The 23,162-nt window shown below is 48.6% G+C and overlaps 1 protein-coding gene across 1 annotated transcript; it reads left to right on the plus strand.

The window, feature by feature from the left end:
- Positions 1-9,260: 9,260 nt before the first annotated feature.
- On the plus strand, positions 9,261-22,709 carry VKORC1L1 (vitamin K epoxide reductase complex subunit 1 like 1). The gene is made up of 3 exons (XM_061604660.1): positions 9,261-9,707; positions 20,750-20,859; positions 22,399-22,709. The coding sequence occupies exons 1-3, from the start codon at positions 9,514-9,516 to the stop codon at positions 22,623-22,625; spliced, it is 531 nt and encodes a 176-aa protein (XP_061460644.1). The 5' UTR covers positions 9,261-9,513; the 3' UTR covers positions 22,626-22,709.
- The last annotated feature ends 453 nt before the right edge of the window (positions 22,710-23,162 follow it).

Here is a 23,162-nt window from a genome sequence, read left to right on the forward strand (position 1 = left end):
CATTGATGTCTCTTTCTGCAGTTGTCGATCTGATTGGCCACCTGGCCCATAACACCATGATGTCAAAGACATTGTTCTTTCTCAGAACACTAGAAGTTATGGTAACCCAGTGGAATAGATGGGTAGTAGGTTCTAAAGAGACAAAATAAAGTCTCCACACAACGCGTAATCAAGACATGAAATTCATCATCAGAGGGGGTGCCAAGGTCCCCAACTTCCTTGGAAACCTCCTAGGGCAGGGGGTCCCAAAGTGTGGTCCATGAGCTTCATTCAGGTGGTCTGCGGCATGTCTGTAGATGTGTGGTGGAAGACAGGAGATGGCAAATCCCTTGCATTGAATATTTATTATATTCTATTTGATTGCATTACAATCTGAATTCTATGGAACTCAACTTGTAATTAAAATTACAATTAAAAGCCATATACTATCGAGCAGAATGCAGTGCAATTGCTACAACAGGCAGAAGAATATTAAGTGGTCTGCCAAGACCCTCAGCAATTTTCAAGTAGTCTGTTGGGGGGTGGGAGTTTGGGAACCACTACATCTGGATAATTATTGGTAGAAACAGACACTTGGACTAGATGGACTTTAGTCTGATCCAGAAAAGCAGTTTTTATATTATGTGTGCTTCTGAGCTACTCTACAAAACGTTGCTCAAGTGAACTTTACAACTTGTATTTATTTTAAGAGAAGATATTATCCACTCTTCAGCCTTGGCTTGTAGAGCTTATGATATTAAAAAATATGTATCCAAACAAATCAAAGCAGGCAGGCAGCCTAACATGAATTCAAAGCTAAAAGGTCTGGTCAAATCAAAAAGTTTTCACCTGACATCAAACCAAAAATTAAGAGGGTGCTTTCTGGGGAGGGAGTTCTGTAACTCTAAAGTTTGATATTACATGGAAATTGACCGAAATGGCTTGCACCCGGTCATACAGTAAAGGACTGTCTCATTTGTACTTCTAAAAGTTGTGGATGTTGTCCCTCCTGCTTACAAATGAAAGAGGCAGTTTCAGCTGCAAACAGACCTTTCTTTGTTGATATATTGTTAAAAGTAAAGCCATGCAGATTTATCTTTGTAGTAGGGAATCACAGGATTGTTAAATAATCAGGGTGGTTGAATATGCCCTGTGTACCTTCCTGAAAGTATTAAGATGTCCTATACTCACTACTCTTGAGCATTGGTCCATCTAGACCAGTGGTTCCCAAACTTTATTCCTCCGTGGACCGTTTGAAAATGGCCAAGGGTCTTGGCAGACCACTTAATGATCCCCACACCCCTGTTGTGGCCATTGGAATATGCAGTGTGAGGCCACTATCGTTTGCAGACTGAAAGCAACAATGCCGCATACTGATCATATTGGGTGGATTGATTTCCAGTTCAGATATGGGACACACAAGTGGACACCTGCAATTTCCACTCCCATTTTGTCGGAATTCTTTGACATCCCTAGATGGACTAGGATGTGTTCTTGCTCCTCTGTGATCCATTTTCTGCTCATCTAAAATGGATTAATATTGATAATTCCTCGGACGATCTGTAATCACCTGCTTTGTCAGATTTGTAAGCAATATCTGAAGCCAGTTAATTAACAATGCCTAAAACAACAAATGACCTGCATTTCTTGTTTTCCAAGTTGTGATGAATGAAAAGGGGGGGGAAAAGTACAGCACAATCCTTTGCAGAGTTATTCAGAAATAAGTCCCACTGAGCTCGGTAAGGGTCACTCCCAGTTAAAAGTGCATTGTATTACAGTCTCAGCCATGACTAAGTTTAGTTCAGTCAAGGCCTATCAATGGAACGGACCTCCAGTATGCCAGCAGCTCCAGTTAATTTATCTATGCAGATGCTATATCACCACAGTTTCACCTTTAATAGATGTTATAATGTACAGAGTGAAAAATAATGCTAGTAAGCTAACAAAAGCACACGATATAGCCTTAAATTTACAATATACTGCTCTGAAGAACTGATCCTGAATGTGTTTATGCAGGGATGAGTCTCAATGTGCTCAGTGATTGCAGGCCAAGATCTTTCATATCAGGGTGGGAAGCCTTTGGCCCTCCAGATGTTGCTGAATGACAACTCCCATCAGCCCAGCATGGAGATTCCATTCAGCAACATCTGGAGGCAGCGGCAACTGGTGGTTCCAGTGTCAGTGGCGCAGTGGAATCCCCTTGTTAATTCTGACTTTTAAGGAGCTGTCCAAGGTTCTAAACCTAGTTTGGGAATAGAGTTTCAGCACGTTGGACAGCTCCTTGAAAGTCTGGGCTAAAACCTGGAGTGGATTCCGCTGTGCCACTGGCATCGGAGCCGCCTGCAGGGCCAGAGATGCCCCACGCTTCTTTTATGCGGCGTAAGCAGTTATGAGAGGCGGTTTGCCCATGGGCTGTATTCCCCCCAGAAGCATTTTGTGACCCCACAAACACCCCCAAGTTTGTCAATTTTTTAAAAAATTGACTGCTCTTATGAGTCCCCCGCTGTGATATTATTCTGAAAAGGGTCCCTCTCCACAAATTATTTTCTATTTATAATTAAAAACGCATTGTTTAGTTTTTTGTCATCCCCGACTGCTGTCATAGGTCCCCTGCTGCGATTCTGCAGTGCCACAGACCTGCAATTCCCAGGATTCCCTAAGAGAGATTGATTGTTAAGACCACTCGGGTAATTGTAGCTGTGAGTGGAATAGGGGTCTCCTAACAACTCTCAGTGCCCTTCACAAATGACAGTTCCCAGGATACATTGGGGAAAGCCCAGACTGTTTAAAGGAGAATAATAGTGGAATAAATTTATGGGGTGAATGTAGCCATACACAGAACAGGAGTTCATTGCGCACAGATTTTCTGTTCTTATGGCTATTAAAACAAAGCACGACAAATTGAATGTTGAAAGTGACCAAAGATGCGCTCTATCTTCACAATACCCAGAATCCACAAAGCTTGTGACAACCATGCAGCATCGGCATTCGCATTAATAACAGCTGCTCTTTGAAATTTTAAATTTCAGGTGGATTTTTCAAAGACGTAAATAAATATATATATATTGAATTAGAATTACTTTGATTATTTTTTTATTATGAAGTCCAACATTTTATTTTGAATTAGAAGTGATGCTGTTTCAATCCTTTTGAAAATTCAAATGAAATAATTAGGGGAGCCAGGTCTGGAGGAAGTTAGCTAAAAGGGGGTGTGGTTTAAAAAAGGTTGAGAAATACTGTTTGCCATGGATCTGGCAAGATGGTTCTGAAGATCGAGCAGTGTATGTTTGGATACCATTGGACTATTTTGAATCAATACGGCAGATGGAACATTTCAAAACGGCACTAATCTGAACACCTCTTAAGATACCATCACCAAATTTGGCATACTGGTTCCTGAGATGAAGGAGCAGGTTTTGATGCACGTACAGATGTCATTTTGGATCAATATGGCCGACTGAAGCTTTCCAAAGTGCACTGATTTGGACACCTCTCATGCTCTCATAAATGTCATGTCCCTGTGCTCTGATCCAATCCCTGAAATGTCTAGGTAGGACTTGGGGGGGGGGAGACCCCTGAATGAAAACCTGCAGATGCTGCCGGTCAGTGCAGACAGTACTGAGCTAGATGGAGAACAGTGGCCTGACTGTGCTGCTTTTCAGCTTTGACTCCAATTTTAATTTGGAAAGGTGATACCACACAGTAGCCCTCACCAACCTGTTGGTCTCCAGATAGCTTGGACAACAACTCCCAGCATCCAGAAGCTGTGCTGGCTGGGGCTGATGCAAGATTTTAATGTATTCGTATGTTTTTATTCTGTACGTCGCCCAGAGTGGCTGGACAACCAGCCAGATAGGCGACTAATAAATCTAATAAATAAATAAATAAATAAATAAGTTGTAGACCAAATCATCTGCAGGCTTCTACTGCCAAGATTAGCAGTGCAGACTGGTGGCTTCAATGCCAGTGGGGCAGTGAATCTGCCCCAGGTTTGTCTGAACTTTCAAGCACCTTGGACAGCTCTGGGACTAAATCCCAAAGTGGATTCATTGCCCTACAGGTTGGGGAAAGTCCAATTTTTTTCATTTTGTGTGTCATGCTGGGAAGTGGCCCACAGGTGACGTTTTAACATTCCCCCCCCCATTTTTTTGATCCAATAATGCAAGGAAGGGTGGGTAGCGGTGCCCAAGAACGTTGGTGTTATTGAACAAAAACAGCCCTGAACGTGGCGAACATGAGGAGATTCTGCAGCACAACAGCGAACTCTGCGCAAGGTTTCTTCAGCCACGGAGGAGCTGTTGTTGGGGACGGTGGGGGCAGCACTCAGCAGCTGGGCATTTCTTTAGCCTGCAAAAAAACAAACAAAGGGCCTTAAATCCTCAGGCCAACAGACCATCTAGCCTCATTTGCAGCAGCTCTTTAGGATACAAGTTGGTGGTCAACCTTCAGATGCAGGTTCTACTGCCTTGGGGGAAGCGACTAATTCCTTCCCTGTCTGTGAATCTCTTCCACCCTGACATCATTACGGCCGCTTATTATGGAAACCCGTCAGGAGCCAACAGAAGGGGAAGTCCCCTATGCACAACCACCATTGGCATCTATTGCCCTAGAGCAACCTTTGGCAACTCAGCACCCTCTAAATGTTTTGGACTACAACTCCCATCAGCACAGGTGTGGCTAATGGGGGGAGTCCTAGGGTGGTATTCAAGGCTAGTCCTACTCAGCGTTCAGTAGACCCATTGAAGTTAATGGACATGACTAACTTAGGTTCATTAATTTCAGTGGGTCTACTCTGAGTAGGACTTAATGGAATACAACCCTTATTATTATTTTTTCAGTGGGGCTATTTTGGACTTTAAGAGTGTGTCTTTGTACGATGGATTAGTAATTGCACCATGGGGCTGAGAGTCAATGGGACCATTGGGGTATGTCTGAACCCACAAGATTTGCTCCTGCAGGAGGCTGTGATGACTTTCCACTTGGGTGGCTTTGAAAGAGGATTAGACAAATTAATGGAGGGTCATAAGGCTACCAACGGCTACTAGCCATGATGGTTGTGTATTTCCTTAAATGTCGGAGACGGTATGCCTTTGAACACCAGTTGCCAGGAATCGTAAATGGGGGCAGAGCTTTCGCACTCAGGTCCTGCTTGGGGGCTTCCCATAGTCCACTGTGAGAACAGGATGCTGGGCTGTTTGGATGTTCCACATTTACTGGGTGCTTCTCAAGAGAGAAAAGATGTCACTTTAACAAACAGATTATGAGATGGGGGGAAATACATCACTGGCCTGTAACTGGGAAAGGGCTTCATAGAACAAATATATCTTGTAGAGTACATCCATTTTTCTCGGGATATGTTATTGGATTAGGGTATGGAATCAACCGAAATGGTTCTCGAACACATTTGGGAAGACTCAAGGAAAGGAAATGGAGGAGGGCATTTGATTGCATGTGGGGGGCGGGGGTTATGGGATCCCAGAGACTCTTCTGTGGATGTAAAGGGGGCTTTACAGAACTGAGAACAGTCTACTTTCTGGAAAATTGGAGGGTGTACCCATTGCCCTGAGAATTCATGGCTCCTGGCTGAACTGGGGTGATGGCGGTAATCTCAACAGAGAACAAGGTATCGGTATTGAGGAACAGAAGGATTTACTTAGTGATTTTCACATCGTCTCCAGGCCAAGGCTCTAACTATGACACCACATTAGCTCTGGGGATGTCCTGCACTGGATCCAACTCCCTCCCGCATTGACCAGTTGGAAATTGCTGAGGATCTCAGGGTACCACTTCATGCCTGTTGTAGTGCATTGCTAGATGTTGCGTGACTTTTAATTGTCTTTTGCTTGCTTATTTCATTTTTCCATACTGCATTTTGTTGTATGAATAATGTAAATGTACGGCCTTCAAGTAGATTCTGACTTATGACGACCCTATGAAAAGGGTTTTCATGAGGCTGAGAGGCAGTGACTGGCCCAGGGTCACCCAGTGAGCTTCAAGGCTATGTGGGGATTCGAACCTTGGTCTCCCAGGTCGATAAAAACACAATTAAAAATAAATATTAACATCCAGTGTGATAGGCATCCTGTCTCTGCTCTTCAGCCACAAATCCGGACACCCGAATAAAGCTCCAGGCCCACAGCAGACCCGCGGAACAGGCAGTGGTTGACTGGGCTGGCTGGGAGTGGGGTGGGTTGTTTTGCTACTGGATGGGGTGCTGGGAGGCTCTGCAGAGCTTTGCGTGGAGAGGGGAGCATGATGAGATTTTGAAAGGCACCTTTGCCAATCTTGCAGATGGAGGACAATGTGCATGCATGGAAGAGGGGCGCATTATTGCATAGAGGGGGCCACAAAATGTGTGCATGGGCGGCGCATTATTGCATAGAGCTGGGAGTGCGTGCATGGGGGGTGCATCGTTGCGCAGAGTTGGGAGAAGTTGCACCTGGGCAGGGGGGCAACAGTCGCAGTCTGCCGCATCTTCTTGCCCTGGGGCGTCGGCGTCGGCACGGCCGCGGCTCCTGGGCCGGCTGCGGCTCCTGGGCCGGGCGGCCCGCGGCCCGCTCTGCTGGCTGCGCCGGCGCTTGGCGAGGCTGGCGCGGAGCTTGGCGGCGATCTTGCGCTCGTGGCCAGCCGGGGAGCGCCAGTTGGTGCGCTGCTCCCTCTCGCGGCGACTCCGGCCCTTCCCGCCCGCGCCGGGACCCCGCGGTCCGCCGCGGTCCGCCCGCTCCCGCAGCTGCTCCGCGCGCTCCGGCGAGGACCGCTCCGGCTCGTGCTCTTCCCCGTCCGCGCCGGCAGGGGCCGCTGCTATGGCCAAGGCCGCCTTGGAGCGGCTCCGCTCCCGCCGCATGGTGCTCAGAGGCGCCGCCCTCCTGCTCTTCGCTCCTCCTCCTCCGCGAGCGACCTGGCGTCTGCTCTCCCTATTGGCAGCGCCTTGGACACCCCCCCTCTAGTCCCCTCCCCACCGGGTTGCGTCACAGAGCCCGGAAGTCACCACCACGCCTCCCAGCTCCCGTCTCCTAGCTCCCAGGGTTGGCATGGCAACAGGTTGCCAAGGCCTAGTGTGAAGCATCAATGGTTCATTGGATCCAGATAGCAGGGCTCCAGTTCCTTGGACCTGTCTGGGTCTTGCTGGAGCCTTTCTGCTTGAGTCCCCAAAAGGTAAGGGGGTCTAAGACCCCCTGAGACCCTGGGCGACTCATTCATTGGCGATCACTCGTGGCCAAGTAAGATTGTCTTCCAGGGTAAGGTCTTTAACGGTGGGTCCGTAAGTAACTGTGGGGGCCAATTCTGGATCCACACAGCCTCCCACAGTGAGGACACAGGTTTCCAGATGGAAGATGGTCACGATGAGGATTTGCTTGACGTGCCCTCGGCTTAGCTCGTTTGTCCCTTTCGCCCTGTACTCATGCTTCTTCAAAGTCCATAGCACCTTTGATAATGGCCGACCTCCAATTGGGACGCTCATGGGCCAAGGCTTCCCAGTTCCCAATGCTCATGTTACCTTTTTTTAGATGAGCTTTGAGAACATCTTTAAACCTCTTTTGCTGTCCACCGATATTCCCTTTTCCATCCTTAAGTTGGGAGTAAAGTAGCTGACGATGATCAGGCATTCGAACAACATGGCCAGTCCAGCGAAGTTGATGTTGGAGGATGATTGTTTCAACACTGGTGGTCTTTGCTTCTTCTAAAACGCTAACATTAGTCCACCTATCTTCCCAAGTAATTTGCAGAATTTTCCAGAGGCAGTGTTGGTGGAATCTTTCAAGAAGTTGGGAGTGGCGTTTATAGATGGTCCATGTTTCACAGGCGTACAGTAAGGTTGGTAGTACAATGGCTTTGTAAATAAGCATTTTGGTCTCCCTGCGAATATCCCAATCCTCAAACACTCTACGCTTCATTTGGGAGAATGCGGCACTCGCCCTGGGTGACTACACACCTGCTGGTAACAACCCGTTGGAATGGAAAGAATTCCAGGGGAGGAAACGGAAATGTTGCTAGTCACTCAGGAAAAAGGGAGGAATAGCCTGGTGAAATGGCTCCTGGTGCTAACGAGTGTTAATGTGGCCACCGCTGCTTGTCATAGCTCAGGCATGGAGTATCCTCAGGACTCTTAAGTAGATCAAACCAGGATGTGCCTTGGATGGCTGGTGGGTGATTTGGTCAGAGGTCAGACAGCGAGGAAGGCACTTGCACTTTCCAGAGCTCTCTGTGCTAACAGGCATAACTGTAATGTAGATCAGGGGTTCCCAAGCGTTTTCCCCCATCAACCAGTTGAAAATATGCAGAGGGTCTTGGCAGACCATTGAAGGCTTTTCCTGCCTGTTGTAGCAATAGTAATGCCCTGTGCTACAGACTGTGTGATTTTTGAAAACATTTTTCTGTAAAATTCAAACTGTAATACAATGAAATGCAATACAAGAAATAAAAGAAGGCAGAAAAACAGAATTAAAATCAGTATTTTATTTATTAGATTTATATCCTGCCCTTCCTCCCAGTAGGAGCCCAGGGTAGCAAAAATATGAATATTTAATGTGTTGGATATCTCCTGTCTTCAACCACAAGTCCACAGACTTCTCACAGACTGCTTGAATGAAGCTCGCGGACCACTGGTGCTCCACAGACCACGGTTTGGGAACCCTCGATATAGAGAGAGGTCAACAAGCACACTCTGCAACTTTCTTGCCTTGCATATCTAAGCTTTTCCTTTGCACATTTCTCAGGGAGAAACTGAAGATTTCAGGGTCAAGGTGCCATGAAGCTCACGGGGTGACCTTTGGGGGCCAGTCACTCACTGCCTCTCAGCCTACCCTACCTCACAGGGTTGTTGTGAGGATAAAATCCAGAGGGGAGAGAACCATGTTTGCACCCCACCTTGAGCTCCTTTGGAGGAAAGGCGGGATATAAATGGGAATAAATAAATGAACATATACGTGCACTCAAAGCGACGTATAGTCAACTAAAAAAATTAAAAAGCAAAAGATTAAAAATAAATAAAACCTTTTAAAATTTACACGCTTGCTGGATTAAGTGAGCGGGGCCGATAAATCTCTGATGAAGCTTCAAATTAAGGCGAAATAACCATAACCGCGAAGCCGCGAGAAACAGCCACGAGCCGAACGCGGGATTTGAACCCCACACTTAAGGAAGGCGGATACCGCCGCGCCCCTTGGCCTTCCCCTCGCCGCGAAGCAAGCCTCGCGATATTTCTTCGACTTCACGCGCAGACGGGATGGTGGGCGGGGCCGCAAAGGGCGCACGCTCCCGTGGCTCTTGATTGGCTGGCTAGTTCCGCGTCCGAGAGCGCCACGTTCAGCGGAGAGAAAAGGAGGAGAAAGCAGCCGCGGCAAGAACTCGGGACTGGGCGTGGTGGTGGAGTGGGCGTGGCCTCTCTCCGTCTGTGCGGCGGCCAACCAATGGGCGAGGGGCGCGCGTGCATGCATGCGTGCGTCTTCCCTCCCCCCCGGTGTGGCGTGACGGGCGCGTGCGCAGGGGCTCGGGGTCTCCTGCCGGGTCCGCCTAGGTGAGGGCTGGGCTAAGATGGCGGCGCCCGTCCTCCTGCGAGTCTCCGTGCCGCGCTGGGAGCGGGTCGCCCGCTACGCCGTGTGCCTGGCCGGCATCGCCCTCTCGCTCTACGCCTGGCACCTGGAGCGCGAGAAGGGCCGCGACCTCCACTACCGGGCTCTCTGCGACCTCAGCGAGCGCGTCCGCTGCTCCGCCGCCATCGCCACCAGGTCAGGCATGCCGGGAAGGGAAGGGAGTGCGCCGTAACGGGGAGTGGGAGGGAGTGCCCCTGAGCACGTGCAGAGCGCGCCTTCCTTGCCCCTCCCCCAGAGAGACCCCTGGCCTGGCCTGAGGGCTCCTGAGCATGTGCAGATCCCCCGCACCTGTCTCTGCCCCCCTTCCCCAGGAAGGCCCCGACGCGCTTCTCGCCGCTGCCTCGATCTCCTTGCGGCTGTCTGGGTAATCCAGGTGGCAGGGAGTGCCTCTGAGGATGTGCAGCGCGCGGCTGCCCCGCCCCGGAGAGAACCCTGACCTTGTGCAGAGCCCCCCAAACCTGCCCCTGCCCCCTCCCCCAAGCAGGCCCCGTCGCAGGTCTCCCCGCTGCCTCGGTCTCCTTGGGGTCTGGATGATGCAAGGGATGCCTCTGAGCATGTGGAAAGGGTGCAGTTCCTATTCTGCTCACCCCACTCTGAGGCCGTGATGGGATATCGACAATTCAGTGGAGGGGACGAAAAGAGTAGGAAGGAAGCAGCTATTCCTTTTTCAACTTCAAATCCCGACTCTATATAACTGCACTGGCGGCAGGTGAATAATGAATAATGGTTGCTTGGCTTTTTCTGGCTGAGGTCAGGGGTGCAAAGAGTTTTGAATTCTCAGAAGCAATGCTAAGGGTTAGCGTTCTTGAGGGGTGGATGCCTTTTTGCTGTTGCAGCAAACACAATATAGAGTTTGGTGGCTCCAGATTTATTGTGGTAAATGTTTTTTTTTTATAATTCTCAAAGCTTTCTCAGTCAGTCCCTCCCCCCCCCCACTTTATGCCGGAGAACAGGGCTGAGAGCAGTTCTCGGATTTAAGAGCCTGAGCCCATTGTCAGCTATTGTGGGAGAGGTTTTTGTGGGATACTTCATCAGCTGTATGAAGTCTTCTCAGCTGGCAGAGAGCTATAGGGACACTGCAGGAAAGGGAAATGTTACAATGCGGTGAGGCCAAAAGGTGGCCCTGCAAAAAGCCCATCAAAAGAGTAAAAGGCTCCGTCAGAGTAGGTATGATGTCCCAAAACTGGGAGACAGATTGGTTAAGAAAGGTGAACAATGTCCACGACCATCTGAAGAGTATCTTGCTTTCTGAAGTCACTCCAGTTTCTGTGGAGACCATTTGGTGTCAAATCTGCAATTTGTTATTGTCCAACAACCTCTAAGATTGGAGCGAAGAGCTTTTAACAGGGAAAGGTTTTAGGGTGTGTCTTTTGTTGAGGAGTTTAAATCAAATACCTTAATAAAGTTTAAGCCTGAGGCCAGGGAAGGCTCTACTACTCATCTTTATAGTTCCCTCTGGTAGCATTTTTTGACTCGAGGGGAAAGAAGACTTTACATATCAGAAGGCTTGATTTCTTGGTTTGTTGTTGTTATATGCCTTTAAGTCGATTACAACTTACGGTGACCCTATGAATTTTTTTTGGATATATTCATAGGGTTTTCCTGGTAAGAGGTATTCAGAGGTGGTTTACCATTGTCTTCCTCTAAGCTTACGGCACCCAGCATTCCCAGGCGGTCTCCCATCCAAGTACTAACTGACCCTGCTTAGCTTCAGAGATCAGATGAGATCGGGCGTGTTCAGGATAATATGGCTGTAGGCTAATTTTTTGGTAGTTTTTATAATGAAGATGCACTGGTCCGGTTTGGAAGCTTTCTCCAGCACCAAGTGAGGAGGAAGGGGAAGGTCCTACCTGTGCCTGCTCAGGGTGTCGTATTTTAACAGATATTCTAGGTCTGGGCCCTTGACTGAATTTAGCCCCTTGTTTTTCCCCCAGACTGTTGGAAGAGATTCTGGTGCAGCACACCTTGGGCTCCAGGATAAAGTTGCTGACAGCCATGGTGGAAGGGCTGTGCCTGCCAGGAATGTCTATGCGTTGAGCGCCTTTTTTTTTTGCAAGGAGAGGGTGTGGCTGTGAATGAGCGTAGTGTGGAAGCAGGAAAGGAAAGAAATGGGGTGAGGTTGCGTTCACTGACGGCTGTGACTTGGACTGTTTTGATTTTGGCGCTGTTCCCTACTGTTTGGGCTCAGTGGATCAGAACGTAGAGACAGGCCCGTGTCTGGTGACACCTAACAAGTTTCACTGGTTGAACTGAGGGTCAGTTTCTAGAAATTAGATTGGGGGAAGAATCAAGAGACTCTAGATTTATCTAGAGAACGACCAAGTGAGAAGTTGTGTGATGGCTTACAAGGTAGCAGCAGGGGATGGCAGGGTGAGGTTGGGGCTGGCAGATGTTCTGGACCGTAAGTTGAAAGGGGGGTTCTTGTGGAGTTAAAAGATGCTGTTCTGTCTTTGTTCTCAACTGGTGAAAGGGGCCCAAATTCAGGACATGATTAGGCGTGCTCAAGACAGTCCAGCTGTTAGGTGTTGCCCTCCTAATGCTGTTGAGTTTGCTCAAAGCTTCAAATGCTGTTCTCCAAAGCCACATGCGTTCAATTACAGCTCTTTATTTAAGAGGAAGGCCAAACAAGAGATGGATTGATTCCATAAAGGACGCCACAGACCTGAACTTATAAGATCTGAACAGGGCGGTTCACGACAGATGCTCTTGGAGGTCACTGATTCATAGGATCGCCATAAGTCGTAATCGACTTGAAGGCACATAACAACAACAAAAAATTTAAGCAGTAACCATATAGCCATAGTTGATAAGGGACTGCATGTAGGTGAGTGTGTCTTTATTGCTCTGAGCCATGGGCTTCCACAATTCAGAACATGTAAAAGAAACATGCAATATACATATTAAAATGCAAGTCATGTTTCGTCGAACATATTTCATCAACATGGAGAAAGTCCCAACAGCCACAAAGTTACAATGCGGGTGAGTGAACAGGCTGGCAGAAGGAAGACAGACTGGTCTGATTCTCCTTCCGTGCCGAGCATGGGAATATGCAGCTGGCTGGTGCAAGGAGGACAGAGCTCTCTGGGTGTCCCACACCCCAGCCCCCACCAGGCTAGTAAACACACTTACAGACTAGTAACTGCTGTGGGCTTATTTACAAGGGAAGGGTGAGCTATTCATTTCTTCTGCAGATGTTTTCCCCAAGTTCTGTACCAAAGGCCTGGCTCAGGATAGGTGCTCTGGATGTTGCTACAGCACACTTTAATCCTTCTCAACGATTTTGTAAATCCCTTGCTGCACTTTCAGAGGGGATTGTGATTCAGTTCTTAAACTTTATTTTATAAGCAGAGAAATCAGAAGTGCGTGCATGTGTGTGTGTGCTGTGGCATTCTATAATTTTTGCATTATTCACATCTTGAACCTACAGCAGTTTTCACCACTTTCTGAGCAATTCAGTGAAACTGGTTCCTCCCCTTTTTTTCCCAGCACAGCCTGTGCAAAGACTTCAGCATAGTTTTAAAACAATGTGCCTGTGTGGTGGTGAGGGGAAGTGCAGTCATTGACATGAGGCATGCTAAACATCATAAGATCACTGAGGAAATCTTATTTGTGTGAAAGGCTTTCCTCAGAAAGCTGGTCAAAAAAGTCTTAGTTTTGCACTGCTTGTATTTGTCGTCTTGACGGGTAGATATTTCTGATATGTGTGCGAGTACAGAGCTCAGAGAGAAGTCCCGCTCTCCTTAAAATAGTTTGGCAGTGGCTAGTGTTTTTTTTTGTGCTGTGCGAAACCTAATTGACAATTCGTTCCTGTCAGCACTGGGTGAGGGCCTTGTGGTTTGTTTGTTCCATCAAACAACTCCAAGTAAAAGCTGGGAAAGATTCTTTTTCTCACAGCTTCTAATGTGCTATTTTATCTGTTTAATTACACTTTGAACTAAGTTGGCTAACCCACAACAGGGATGCCCTTCAGACCCAGTTTCTTACTAGAGACAGATCCACACCACACATTTAAAGCACATCCAACAGACATTTGAAGCACATGTCTTCCTGCAAAGAATCCTGGGAACTGTGGTCCTCCCCTCCCCGAGCTACAAGTTCCGAGCAATCTTAAACTACAGTTCCCATGATTCTTTGGAGGAAGTCGCGTGCTTTATGATGTGAATTTGCCCTAGGTCTCCAAAACTTTCTGGCTGACCTAGCCTGCCTCTTCTGCTATCACTCAGTATAGTTCTCTGCTGCTCCTAGGTGTTGAGTGTTGTCTGAAACCTGGCTGCCATATGTCAGAGTTGGCCAGACAGCTGAAAAAAGCAAGTCTTGGGATAGGTCCCTGGGTGTGGCCTGAAGGCACATGAGACCACCACCTTGCTGAAGCTAAGCAGGTCTGGGTCTGGTCAGTGCCTGGATGGGAGACTGCATGGAAACCATATGTATGCCGCCTTGAGTTCCTTGGTGAAAGAAAGGCGGTATATTTCTGTAAGAAAGGCGAGAGAGCCAGTGTAGTATAGTGGTTAAGGTGCTGGACTACAACCTGGGAGACCAGGGTTCGAATCTCCGCACAGCCATGGAGCTCACTGGGTGACCTTGGGCCAGTCACTGCCTCTCAGCCTCAGAGGAAGGCAATGGTAAACTCCCTCTGAATACCGCTTGCCATGAAAACCCTATTCTTAGGGTTGCCATAAGTCGGAATCGACTTGAAGGCAGTCCAATTCCATTTTTTTCCCAAATGTAAGAAAATAAATAAATAAAATTAATAGTTTGGCCTGCAGGATGGTGGAGGGTCCACCCAGCAATTCAGTTGAAAGGCAGAGCATCTCCAGGTTGGGGCCTGGGCCAGCATGAGGTTGAAAGGAGGGAGAAGGTGGCAGACTTGAGGTAGAAGAGGTGACAGGCTTTGGGGAGGGTCGTAGCTCAGTGGTAGAGCGCCGTCTTTGTATGCAGAAGGTCCCAAGTCCGATTCCCAGCACCTCCAGGTAGAGCCTGAAACCTTGGAGGGCTGTTGCCATTCACTTGTGTTGATAATACCGTGCTTGATGGACCTGAGGTCTGACTCTGTAAAAGGCAGCTTCCTATGTAGCAATGCTCTACCCCAAGAATGGAGATTTTAGTTCCGTTCATTAGGTTGTGTGCTTGAACGACCTTGGTGGTCTCGCACCCAAGGGAACTCTGGGTAATGCAGGAGGCTTGGGCCAAGAGATACCTCTCTAGTCGGAGCCAAGCAGGGGACTTTGTGTGCTGCCCAGTGAACATAATTCTTCTTTTCAGCTTAACTACAGCTAGACCCGAAATTTGATGCCCTGATAACGATTAGCAGCGATATGGCAAGGCTAGGGGAAATCAGGTATTTTGGAGACTGATGATCCTGAAGGAGATGTTAATTTATGTTTTTTTAAAGACCCCTTTTGTGTTGCTACACAGGGATGTGTTCTGCTCGGAGCCCCCTCCCAGTATTTTGGAATGGCATGCAAAAAAATGGCTTGCTTCTCCTTTGGGCCTGGAGAAGCTCCAGGTGTGTGGTCACCTTAGAAACCGGGGGACTTTCCCTGTTGCCTTGTTGTCTGGCCAGTTCTTGGAAAATTGTTCCTTTTTTAATTTATTTTTTGGGAAGGATGTAATATTGTAAAGTTACACTGATTCTCAGGTCAGGTGTTTTGGAATTAACCATATAGGATGTTTTAGTATTTTGAATTAAACTACAGAAGTACTTGACCTTATAAAAATAGTGAATGAATTGCTGCTGACTTAGCTGCCTTGAGTTCAAGGGAGAACTAGGCAATATGAGTGTAGGAAAGTTACTAGCCTCCCTCTCCATATGTGCCCCGTGTTAGCCATTCTTGGCTTAAAAGGAACCATGCTTTCTCTGATCACCTAGAGCTGAGCCTGTTTGTCATTGGTGACTGGTTACTTTCAGCCCTGTGCTCACTTCGAGATTGGTGGACTTTGCCAGCAGTATTGTGTTCGTTACATGTGGAATATCTTTTGGGGATCAGGTTTTAATCTTGGCATGGCCCTGCACGTTACTGTGTTGAAATGTTTGCCAGCAGTTCATATCTTTTGCAGGTGGAAGGTTTTACAATGTTGAGTAACATTTCAAAACTTTGCAAGATTTTTCTCAAGCTTGTGTGTTTGTGTGCACAGGTGGTAACCAAGTTTGAAATTGGGTAATGTGTGAAACTGTAAGCTGGACTGTGAGGAAAGACTATGGCTTCCTCAAAGACAGGCATGCACATGAAACATAAAGAAAAGCTCTGCAGCTGGATGTGGCCAGAGGGAGCCCATTGGGTCCATGTCCTGTTCTCACAGTGGCCAATTGGATGCCTCTTCTGGGAAGCCCGAAAGCAGGACTGAAGCGCAGGAGCAGTGCTCTCTCCTCACTTCTGCTCCTCAGCAACTGGTGTTCAGAGACATATTACCACCTCACACTGGATGTAGAACCTAGCCATTGTGGCTAGTAGTCACTGATAGTCATCCTCCATGATAGCCTTCTCCTCCATGAATTTGTCTAATCCTCTTTTAAAGCCACCCAAACTAGTGGCCTTCATGTCCTCTCATGTGATAGAATTCAGTCGTTGAATTAAAAAGGCTCAAAGGGGATCTCATTCCGTGTTAGGGTTTATTAGGGTAAAGACTGAAAACAAAACTGCCAGTATCGTAATGCTGTTACACAACGCTGTGATGCAACCACACTTGGAATACTGTGCCCAGTTCTGGTTGCCTCACTTCACAAAGGATATCGTAGAGCTGGAAAAGGGTCAGAGGAGAGCAACTCTTCTGTGAGGAATGGTTGCAGCATTTGGGGCATTTTAGTGTAGACGAGACATGTTAGGAAATGGCCTGCCTTCAAGTTGATCCCGACTTATGGCGACCCTATGAATAGGGATTTCATGGTAAGCGGTATCCAGAGAGGGTTTACCATTGCCTCCCTCTGAGGCTAGTCCTCCCCAGCTGGCTAGGGCCTGCTCAGCTTGCCACAGCTGCACAAGCCAGCCCCTCCCTTGTCCGCAACTGCCCGCTGGGGGCAACTGGGCTCCTTGGGACTCTGCAGCTTGCCCACGGCTGCACAGGTGGCAGGGCATGTAACCCCTGAGCCACGCCCTGTGGGGTGATCTTTAGCTGGCCCTTGATGCCCAGGAGACACGAGCGGGGATTTGAACTCACAGACTCTGGACTCCCAGCCTGGCTCTCCTCCCCACTGTGCTAGACCAGCTGAATAGACGTGTTAGAGGGGTATAAAATTATGCTTGGCATGGAGAAAGTGGACAGAGAAGTTTTTCTCTGTCTTTCACAATACTGGATCTTAGGGCCATCTCGTGAAGCTGAATGTTGGGAGATTCAGGACAGAGGAAAGAAAGCACTTCTCCACACAGCGCATGGCTGAACTATGGAATTTGCTCCCACACGAGGCGGTGATGGCCACCAGCTTGAATGGCTTTCAAAGAGGATTAGACCAATTCATGGAGGATAAGGCTATCAGTGGCTGCTAGTCCCGATGGGTATGTTCTCCCTTCACGGTCGGTGGCAGGATGCATCCAAATACTAGTGGCTGGGAATCCCAAGTGAAGAGAGCACTGTTGCGCTCAGGTCTCCCTTGCGGGCTTCTCATTGAGGCATCTCATTGGTCACTAGATGGGCCCCCTTTGACCTGATCCTGCAGCTGCTCTTCCGAATGCTGAAAGTGGTGGAGCCCTGGATCGGCTGTTGTGCCTGGTGAGTCTTTCGGCAGGAGGAATCACTAGATGACTACTTTAAGTCCTTACTCAGCCACTGCCTTTTGAAGGGGAGGCAGAGTTTGATCTGAGGAAGGGCCGACAATATCCGCTTTTCTCACATACTCGCTCCCTAGCAAATCAAGACATGGGGGGCAAAGTGCCCTTTTGACACCGCCACCCCTTTTTCCCCAGGCGTGAACAGCAATGGAGGCTCTGGGGCATGGTGTGCAAATGGGCGTCCTCATTCCAAGGTGAATGCAGAATCCCCCCTTAGCCTCCCTGCTAGCTTGGAATGTACGTAGCTGGATGCTTAGTAAAACGCAAACTGGATGGAATTGGGCGTAAGGAAGGGTTAGGTTACCTTTTGCACCGTTGGGACAGAGGTACCCATATCTACACTAAAGCCTAGTGGATTCCCGCAGGATCCTTTGTGCTGAGCCCAGACAGGTGAAGGGCCAAAGGTGTATCAGACATGATTCATTCTTGGAGTAAAATGGAAATGGACTGCCTTGAAGTCGATCCTGACTTACGGCGACCCTACGAATAGGGTTTTCATGGTAAGTGGTATTCAGAGGGGGTCTGCCATTGCCTTCCTCTGAGGCTGAGAGGCAGTGACTGGCCCAAGGTCACCCAGGGAGCTTCGTGGCTGTGTGGGGATTCGAACCCTGGTCTCCCAGGTCGTAGTCCAACACCTTAACCACTACACCACACTGGCTCTCTATTCTTGGAGTAGGCCTGTTTAACTGACATGATAGATCCATAAATTTCAGTGGAACCGTAATCAGAAGTTAAAACCGTAAGGTTATGATTTTAATGTGCCTAAACCACTGGGAGGTCAGCAGAGTAGCTACATCAGGCTTGCTCTCAGCGCTGTACACTCCCTGACTTAACACACCCCAAAGTGGGGGGAGGCTCATGTAAAGGATTGTTGACTGTTGAGGCAGTTCAGCCGCCCAAGGGAATGTCATTTACACACCTGCCTTGCCTGGGTCAAAACAGGTGAAATTAAACTACTTGGAGGTGCTGAGCTCATAGTTCCCTAACTGTGGTCCGCAGCTTTTCCACATTAATTTTTAACTGTATTTTGATTGCTTCTTTCATTTCTCATACTGCATTTTATTGTATTACAATTTTTGAGTTCTACGGGAATCCAAACTGCAGTACAGTAAAATGCAATATAGGAAATAAAAGGAGCAATCAGAATGCAATTAAAGATCATGCAGCACCAAGCACGGCACCCTAAAACTGCTACAACAGGCCAAAAAACATAACATGTACTGGCTCACCGAGACCCTCAGTGATTTTCAAGTGGTCCGTGGGTGGGAAAGTTTGGGAACCACCGGCCTGGCTCTGCCTTTCCCAATTTGGGGTCTTCCAGATATTGTTGGACTCCCAACTCCCATCACCTCCAGCCAGTGTGCAGGTCTGGAGGGCACCACATTGGCAGGCCCTGAGGATCAAACGGTGTTGCGCACTGTGTGCTTTAACTGGAAGGAAACTCCCGAGTGAAACAACGGGAGAAGATCGGAGTCCTTAAGTGGAGAAGACTTCTCAGCCAGATGTGGAAAGCTGCCCTATACCGAGTCAGACCATTGGTCCATCTGGCTCAGTATCGCCTATGCTGACTGGCTGTGACTCTCTGGGGTTTGGGCGGGAGGCGCTCCTAAAAATAAAGTACAGTTCACAATAAAGCAGGTGTTCAGGCTGGCTTGTTCCAGACATGTAGAAAGCTGGTTGTGTGTTTTAATCCTTTTGCTTACTGTTGATTTTAATTCCTCTGTGAATGTTTTTAAATACAGGAATGCTATTTATTTATTTTTTGGGTAAACTGTGTAGAGGTTTTGTTACAATGAAGTGGTATGGAGATGTTGTGAAACAAAGTAAAAAAATAAATATCTAATAAAACAGAGCGTGTGGCTCTGTACTCACTGCAGGAGGGCTGGCAAGGGGTGAAAGCAGCCAGGGGCCCAAAAGGCTTAGCCACCCCTGATCGAGTTGGTTGCTCTCTGTTCTGACCGGCAGTGGCCCGCCGGAGTCTCGGGCAGAGAGAGGGTCTTCTCCATTCCATGCTGCCTCATCCTTCTAACTCGTTTGGTGGGGAACCTTTGGCCCTCCAGATGTCAGTGGATTACAACTCCCATTATCTCTGGCCATTCAGGCCGGGGCCAATGGAGTTCTCGTCCAGCAACATCTGGAGGGCCAAAGGTTCCCCTTCCCTGCTTGGGTGCTTCCTCATGCAAAGCAGGTGCCCTGCCCTTCGGGTACGGGCTCTCCCTGCTCCATGGTGCTCTGGCTTCTGAAGGGCTTGCAGCTGGGGCTTATCTGTCTGGGTCGACGGGGGCGGGCACTGAGTTTGGCTCCACGCCTGCTCCTTCCCGCCCGTTACCGCCAATCGCTGTTGGGCGTCTCAGTGGCATTTGGACTTGAACGCTTGCCAGGCCGGGCTGAGGAGTGCCGGCTGAGTCACGAGGTGTTCTCAGGGAGTGTTCCTGGTCAGCCGCCTTTCCGGAGGCTTTGCAATGCGATGGGGGGGAAAGCCCCCTGCTGGCGAAAGGGGCTGCCTGCAACCAGGCTTGCTTCGTTGAGTTTATTTGCAGAATTTGTGTGCCGCCGACATTCAGAGCGGGGGAGAAATCGCCGTGGCGGTGAGCAGCGTAAAATCAAGCCCACAAAATGACATTCATGAAGGAAGCACAAAGCGCGTCGTAAATCGGTAGATTGTACAATGTGCAGCTGTCCAGCATGGCTCAATGCCACCCCTCTTGGAGGGCTGTCCCTCGCAATGATATTTGAACAGTCCGGGTCTCTCTGTGTTGCTTTTCTTGGCGTGCCTTTGCTTCCGTTCCTTGTCTCTTTGCACTGGTGGTGGTTGCAAGTCTGTCCTTACAGGGCAGGGGGTGGAGAGAGAGCTACCCAGCCGGGCCTGCCACAAGGCGTGCTTGTGGCTCGAATCAAGGGACAACGCGGAGCCCAGGCTCTGTTTCCGCATACAAAATCCAACTGGGCTGGCAGTGAAAGCTTCCTTCAGTGCCGACGAGAAGACCGGTGTCCACCATCACACCTGAGGAGGACAGGCTTGCTTAGCGGGACGGTGGTGGGCTAGGCCCTTCTGTTGCCATGCCACATCACCCCCACCACCCATCCAGCATCCGTTGCTGAGGCAACTGTCCCTCTCTGCCTAGCAGCAGGGCCGGCCCTGTGCACTGCCACTGTGACACGTCAAGTGATAGGCCTTTGTTAGCACCACGTTGCATGATGGGTAGTGATAACGTAGCTGGCTGCTAGATGAAAGGGAACGCTTTGGCGCTGTTTTCTCAATCCTTTTTCTCTCTCTGCGTGTGTGTACGGTAGGTGTCCCTGAACTGCATGTGTGAGGCCTCTTTTGCTGCTTGCCAAACTCACTGGAGGAGACGGCAGCGGCAAAAGAAGCTGGTTCATACACCACAGACTAACCGGCCTGCTGTCTTTCAGATGGGGTCGAGGTTTTGGCCTGCTGGGTTCCATTTTTGGAAAAGAGAGTGCAATAAATCAACCGAACAGTGTCTTCTGCCTTGCGTTCTATGTACTACAAATGTTACTTGGTAAGTGTCGACCCCTTTTCTCTTTCCTCCTCTCCCCTTTCCTGTTCTCTTCTGTCTCTAGTGCTCAGGATCGTACAACTTCTGTGTGTCGTCATGGCTTCTGACAGCTGAATTCTCCATCTTGCTGAGCTGCCGTTCCCACTCAGGGCCTGTCTGGGAAGTGGCGCAGGCGAGTCAACAGCTCATGGGCCTTAACCACAGAAAGGCCTGCAAATCTTGAAGCAGAGCAGCCAATTCCCAGGCATCAAAATAATATATATATATGTACTTCCAGGACCCCTTATGCCTAGAATTCCTTCCCCAAACTCCTGTGCTCAGCCCCTCTTGTCCTTCAGATCCCCCCCTTAAAAACCATGTTCTCTGTGAACGTCCAGGCTTGCAAGTAGCCACTCGCCTGGTCACCTATGGTGAGGAAGAATCCAGGCAACCACGCTGGAAAGTTCTACTAGCTCAGAAGGAAGTTAGCCCTTTCTGCTTTCAGGCTCTCAGCAGGTTGCAAATCCTTGTGGTCAAAATAACTTTGATGGGCTTTATTTGCAAGCCAAGGTGGCTGTGTAACACAGCTGTTACTCACGTTCATCCCTTTGTTACCCTGGCTCCCTCTTTCCCATCCACCCTGCTGCCTCTGTTCCTCCTCTCCCTGCTGTCAAACTTCAGGTTGTCAGTGCCTTGGGGAAGTGACCTCTTTCTGTGTTTGTGTGTGCTCTGATACGCCGGCATGGCATTAGCACTGCATAAGGTGACACAGGGAGGTCTTGCAAACCTTCTCGAGGGGGCCACGCAGGCGTTGTATGCGTTGAATTTCCTCGCAAGTCCCAGAGCCTCTATCGCAGTGTGGTGGTAACCAGCTGTCTTTGATATCTGGGTGGTGTTCAGCCTTGTTGCGAAGTTGTTTCTCCCTCTCATAACACCAGAACTCATGGACATCCAGTGAAGCTGAATGGTGGAAGGTTCAGGACAGACAAAAGAAAGGATTTCTTCATACAGCACATAGTTAAACTATGGAACTCGCTCCCACAGAAGGCAGTGATGGCCACCAACTTGGATGGCTCTCTTCCCAGCAGCTGGTATTCAGGGGTAGACTGCCTCTGAACTTGGAGGTTCTATTTAGCCATCTGCAGCTAATAGCTGAGGGTAGACCTCCTCTTCCTCCTCCTCCATGCGTTTATCTAATCCTCCTTTAAAGCCTTCTGAGTTGTTGCCCTTTGCCACAACTTACGCCTGCTGTTTCCATGAGTTTAGATCAGGCAACAATTGCTTTGTAACCTCTGAGGTTTGTAAGCGCTGTAAGAAAACAAAAGTCTTGCACGAATCTTGTCTCATTGCCAGACAGTGGTTAGTTGGTTAGTGCTGCAGGGACTGGCTTAAAGCTTCCGGCTGATCAGGGGGTGGGTGGTTTGGGGAATGAACCATTCTTCAAAGTCTGTTTCGGATGGTATATTAAACACGCACTTTAAATGAGAAATGTGAATGGCTGTGCTGCGTTGGACCAAGCTGTACATGAAATGGCAGTGACCATGGTTTTTTTGTCTTTTCTAGGTATGACTGCAAGTGCGGTAGCAGCGCTAGTCCTCATGATGTCCTCCATAGTCTCTGTAATAGGATCCTTGTACCTGGCCTACATTCTGTACTTTGTGCTGAAGGAATTCTGCATTATTTGTGTTGTCACGTACTTGCTGAACTTCATTCTCTTTATCATCAACTACAAACGACTAGTTTACTTGAACGAGGCCTGGAAGAGGCAGCTCCTGCCCAAGCAGGATTAACTAACTCCCCCTGTGAACTTTTGACTGACAGTCTGAAGACCCGACTTCCATTTGAGTTTATTTTGCAGGAAAATAAGGGTTTTTTCCCCAGTCATTATTCTTCTCCATATCAGATGCTTTCCCCGTTGAATCATCACTGGTTTAGTTACAGCGAAAGGAAAGAAAATGGGCCCCCGTGGTAATGTCTGTGTAATAAATTCAAAGAGGCGACGAAGAGTCTCTAGAAGTCCAGACCTGATCAAAGACAAGCGTTAACTCTACTTTGAAGGAGTTCTTAGCTGCAGATTCTTTACGCTCTTGTGCCCCTCCCCCCGAATATTTCAAGTTGGTAACATTTGCTAGGACGCTCCCCCTCCCCCCAACCCAGGTGTAAATTCAGTTTTGGGGGAGTCTTAACGGGAGATCACGATAACTTCATTCTAGACCTTAGAGGTACCATTTGGAAATGTTGCTGTTGTTTACATAACGTGTATTCGTAGCCGAGGGGATTTCACTAGAACGCTTGCCACAACGTCGTTCATGACGCTGAGAAGAGGC

Source organism: Rhineura floridana, chromosome 21, assembly GCF_030035675.1.
Source record: "Rhineura floridana isolate rRhiFlo1 chromosome 21, rRhiFlo1.hap2, whole genome shotgun sequence".
Lineage (NCBI taxonomy): Eukaryota > Metazoa > Chordata > Lepidosauria > Squamata > Rhineuridae > Rhineura > Rhineura floridana.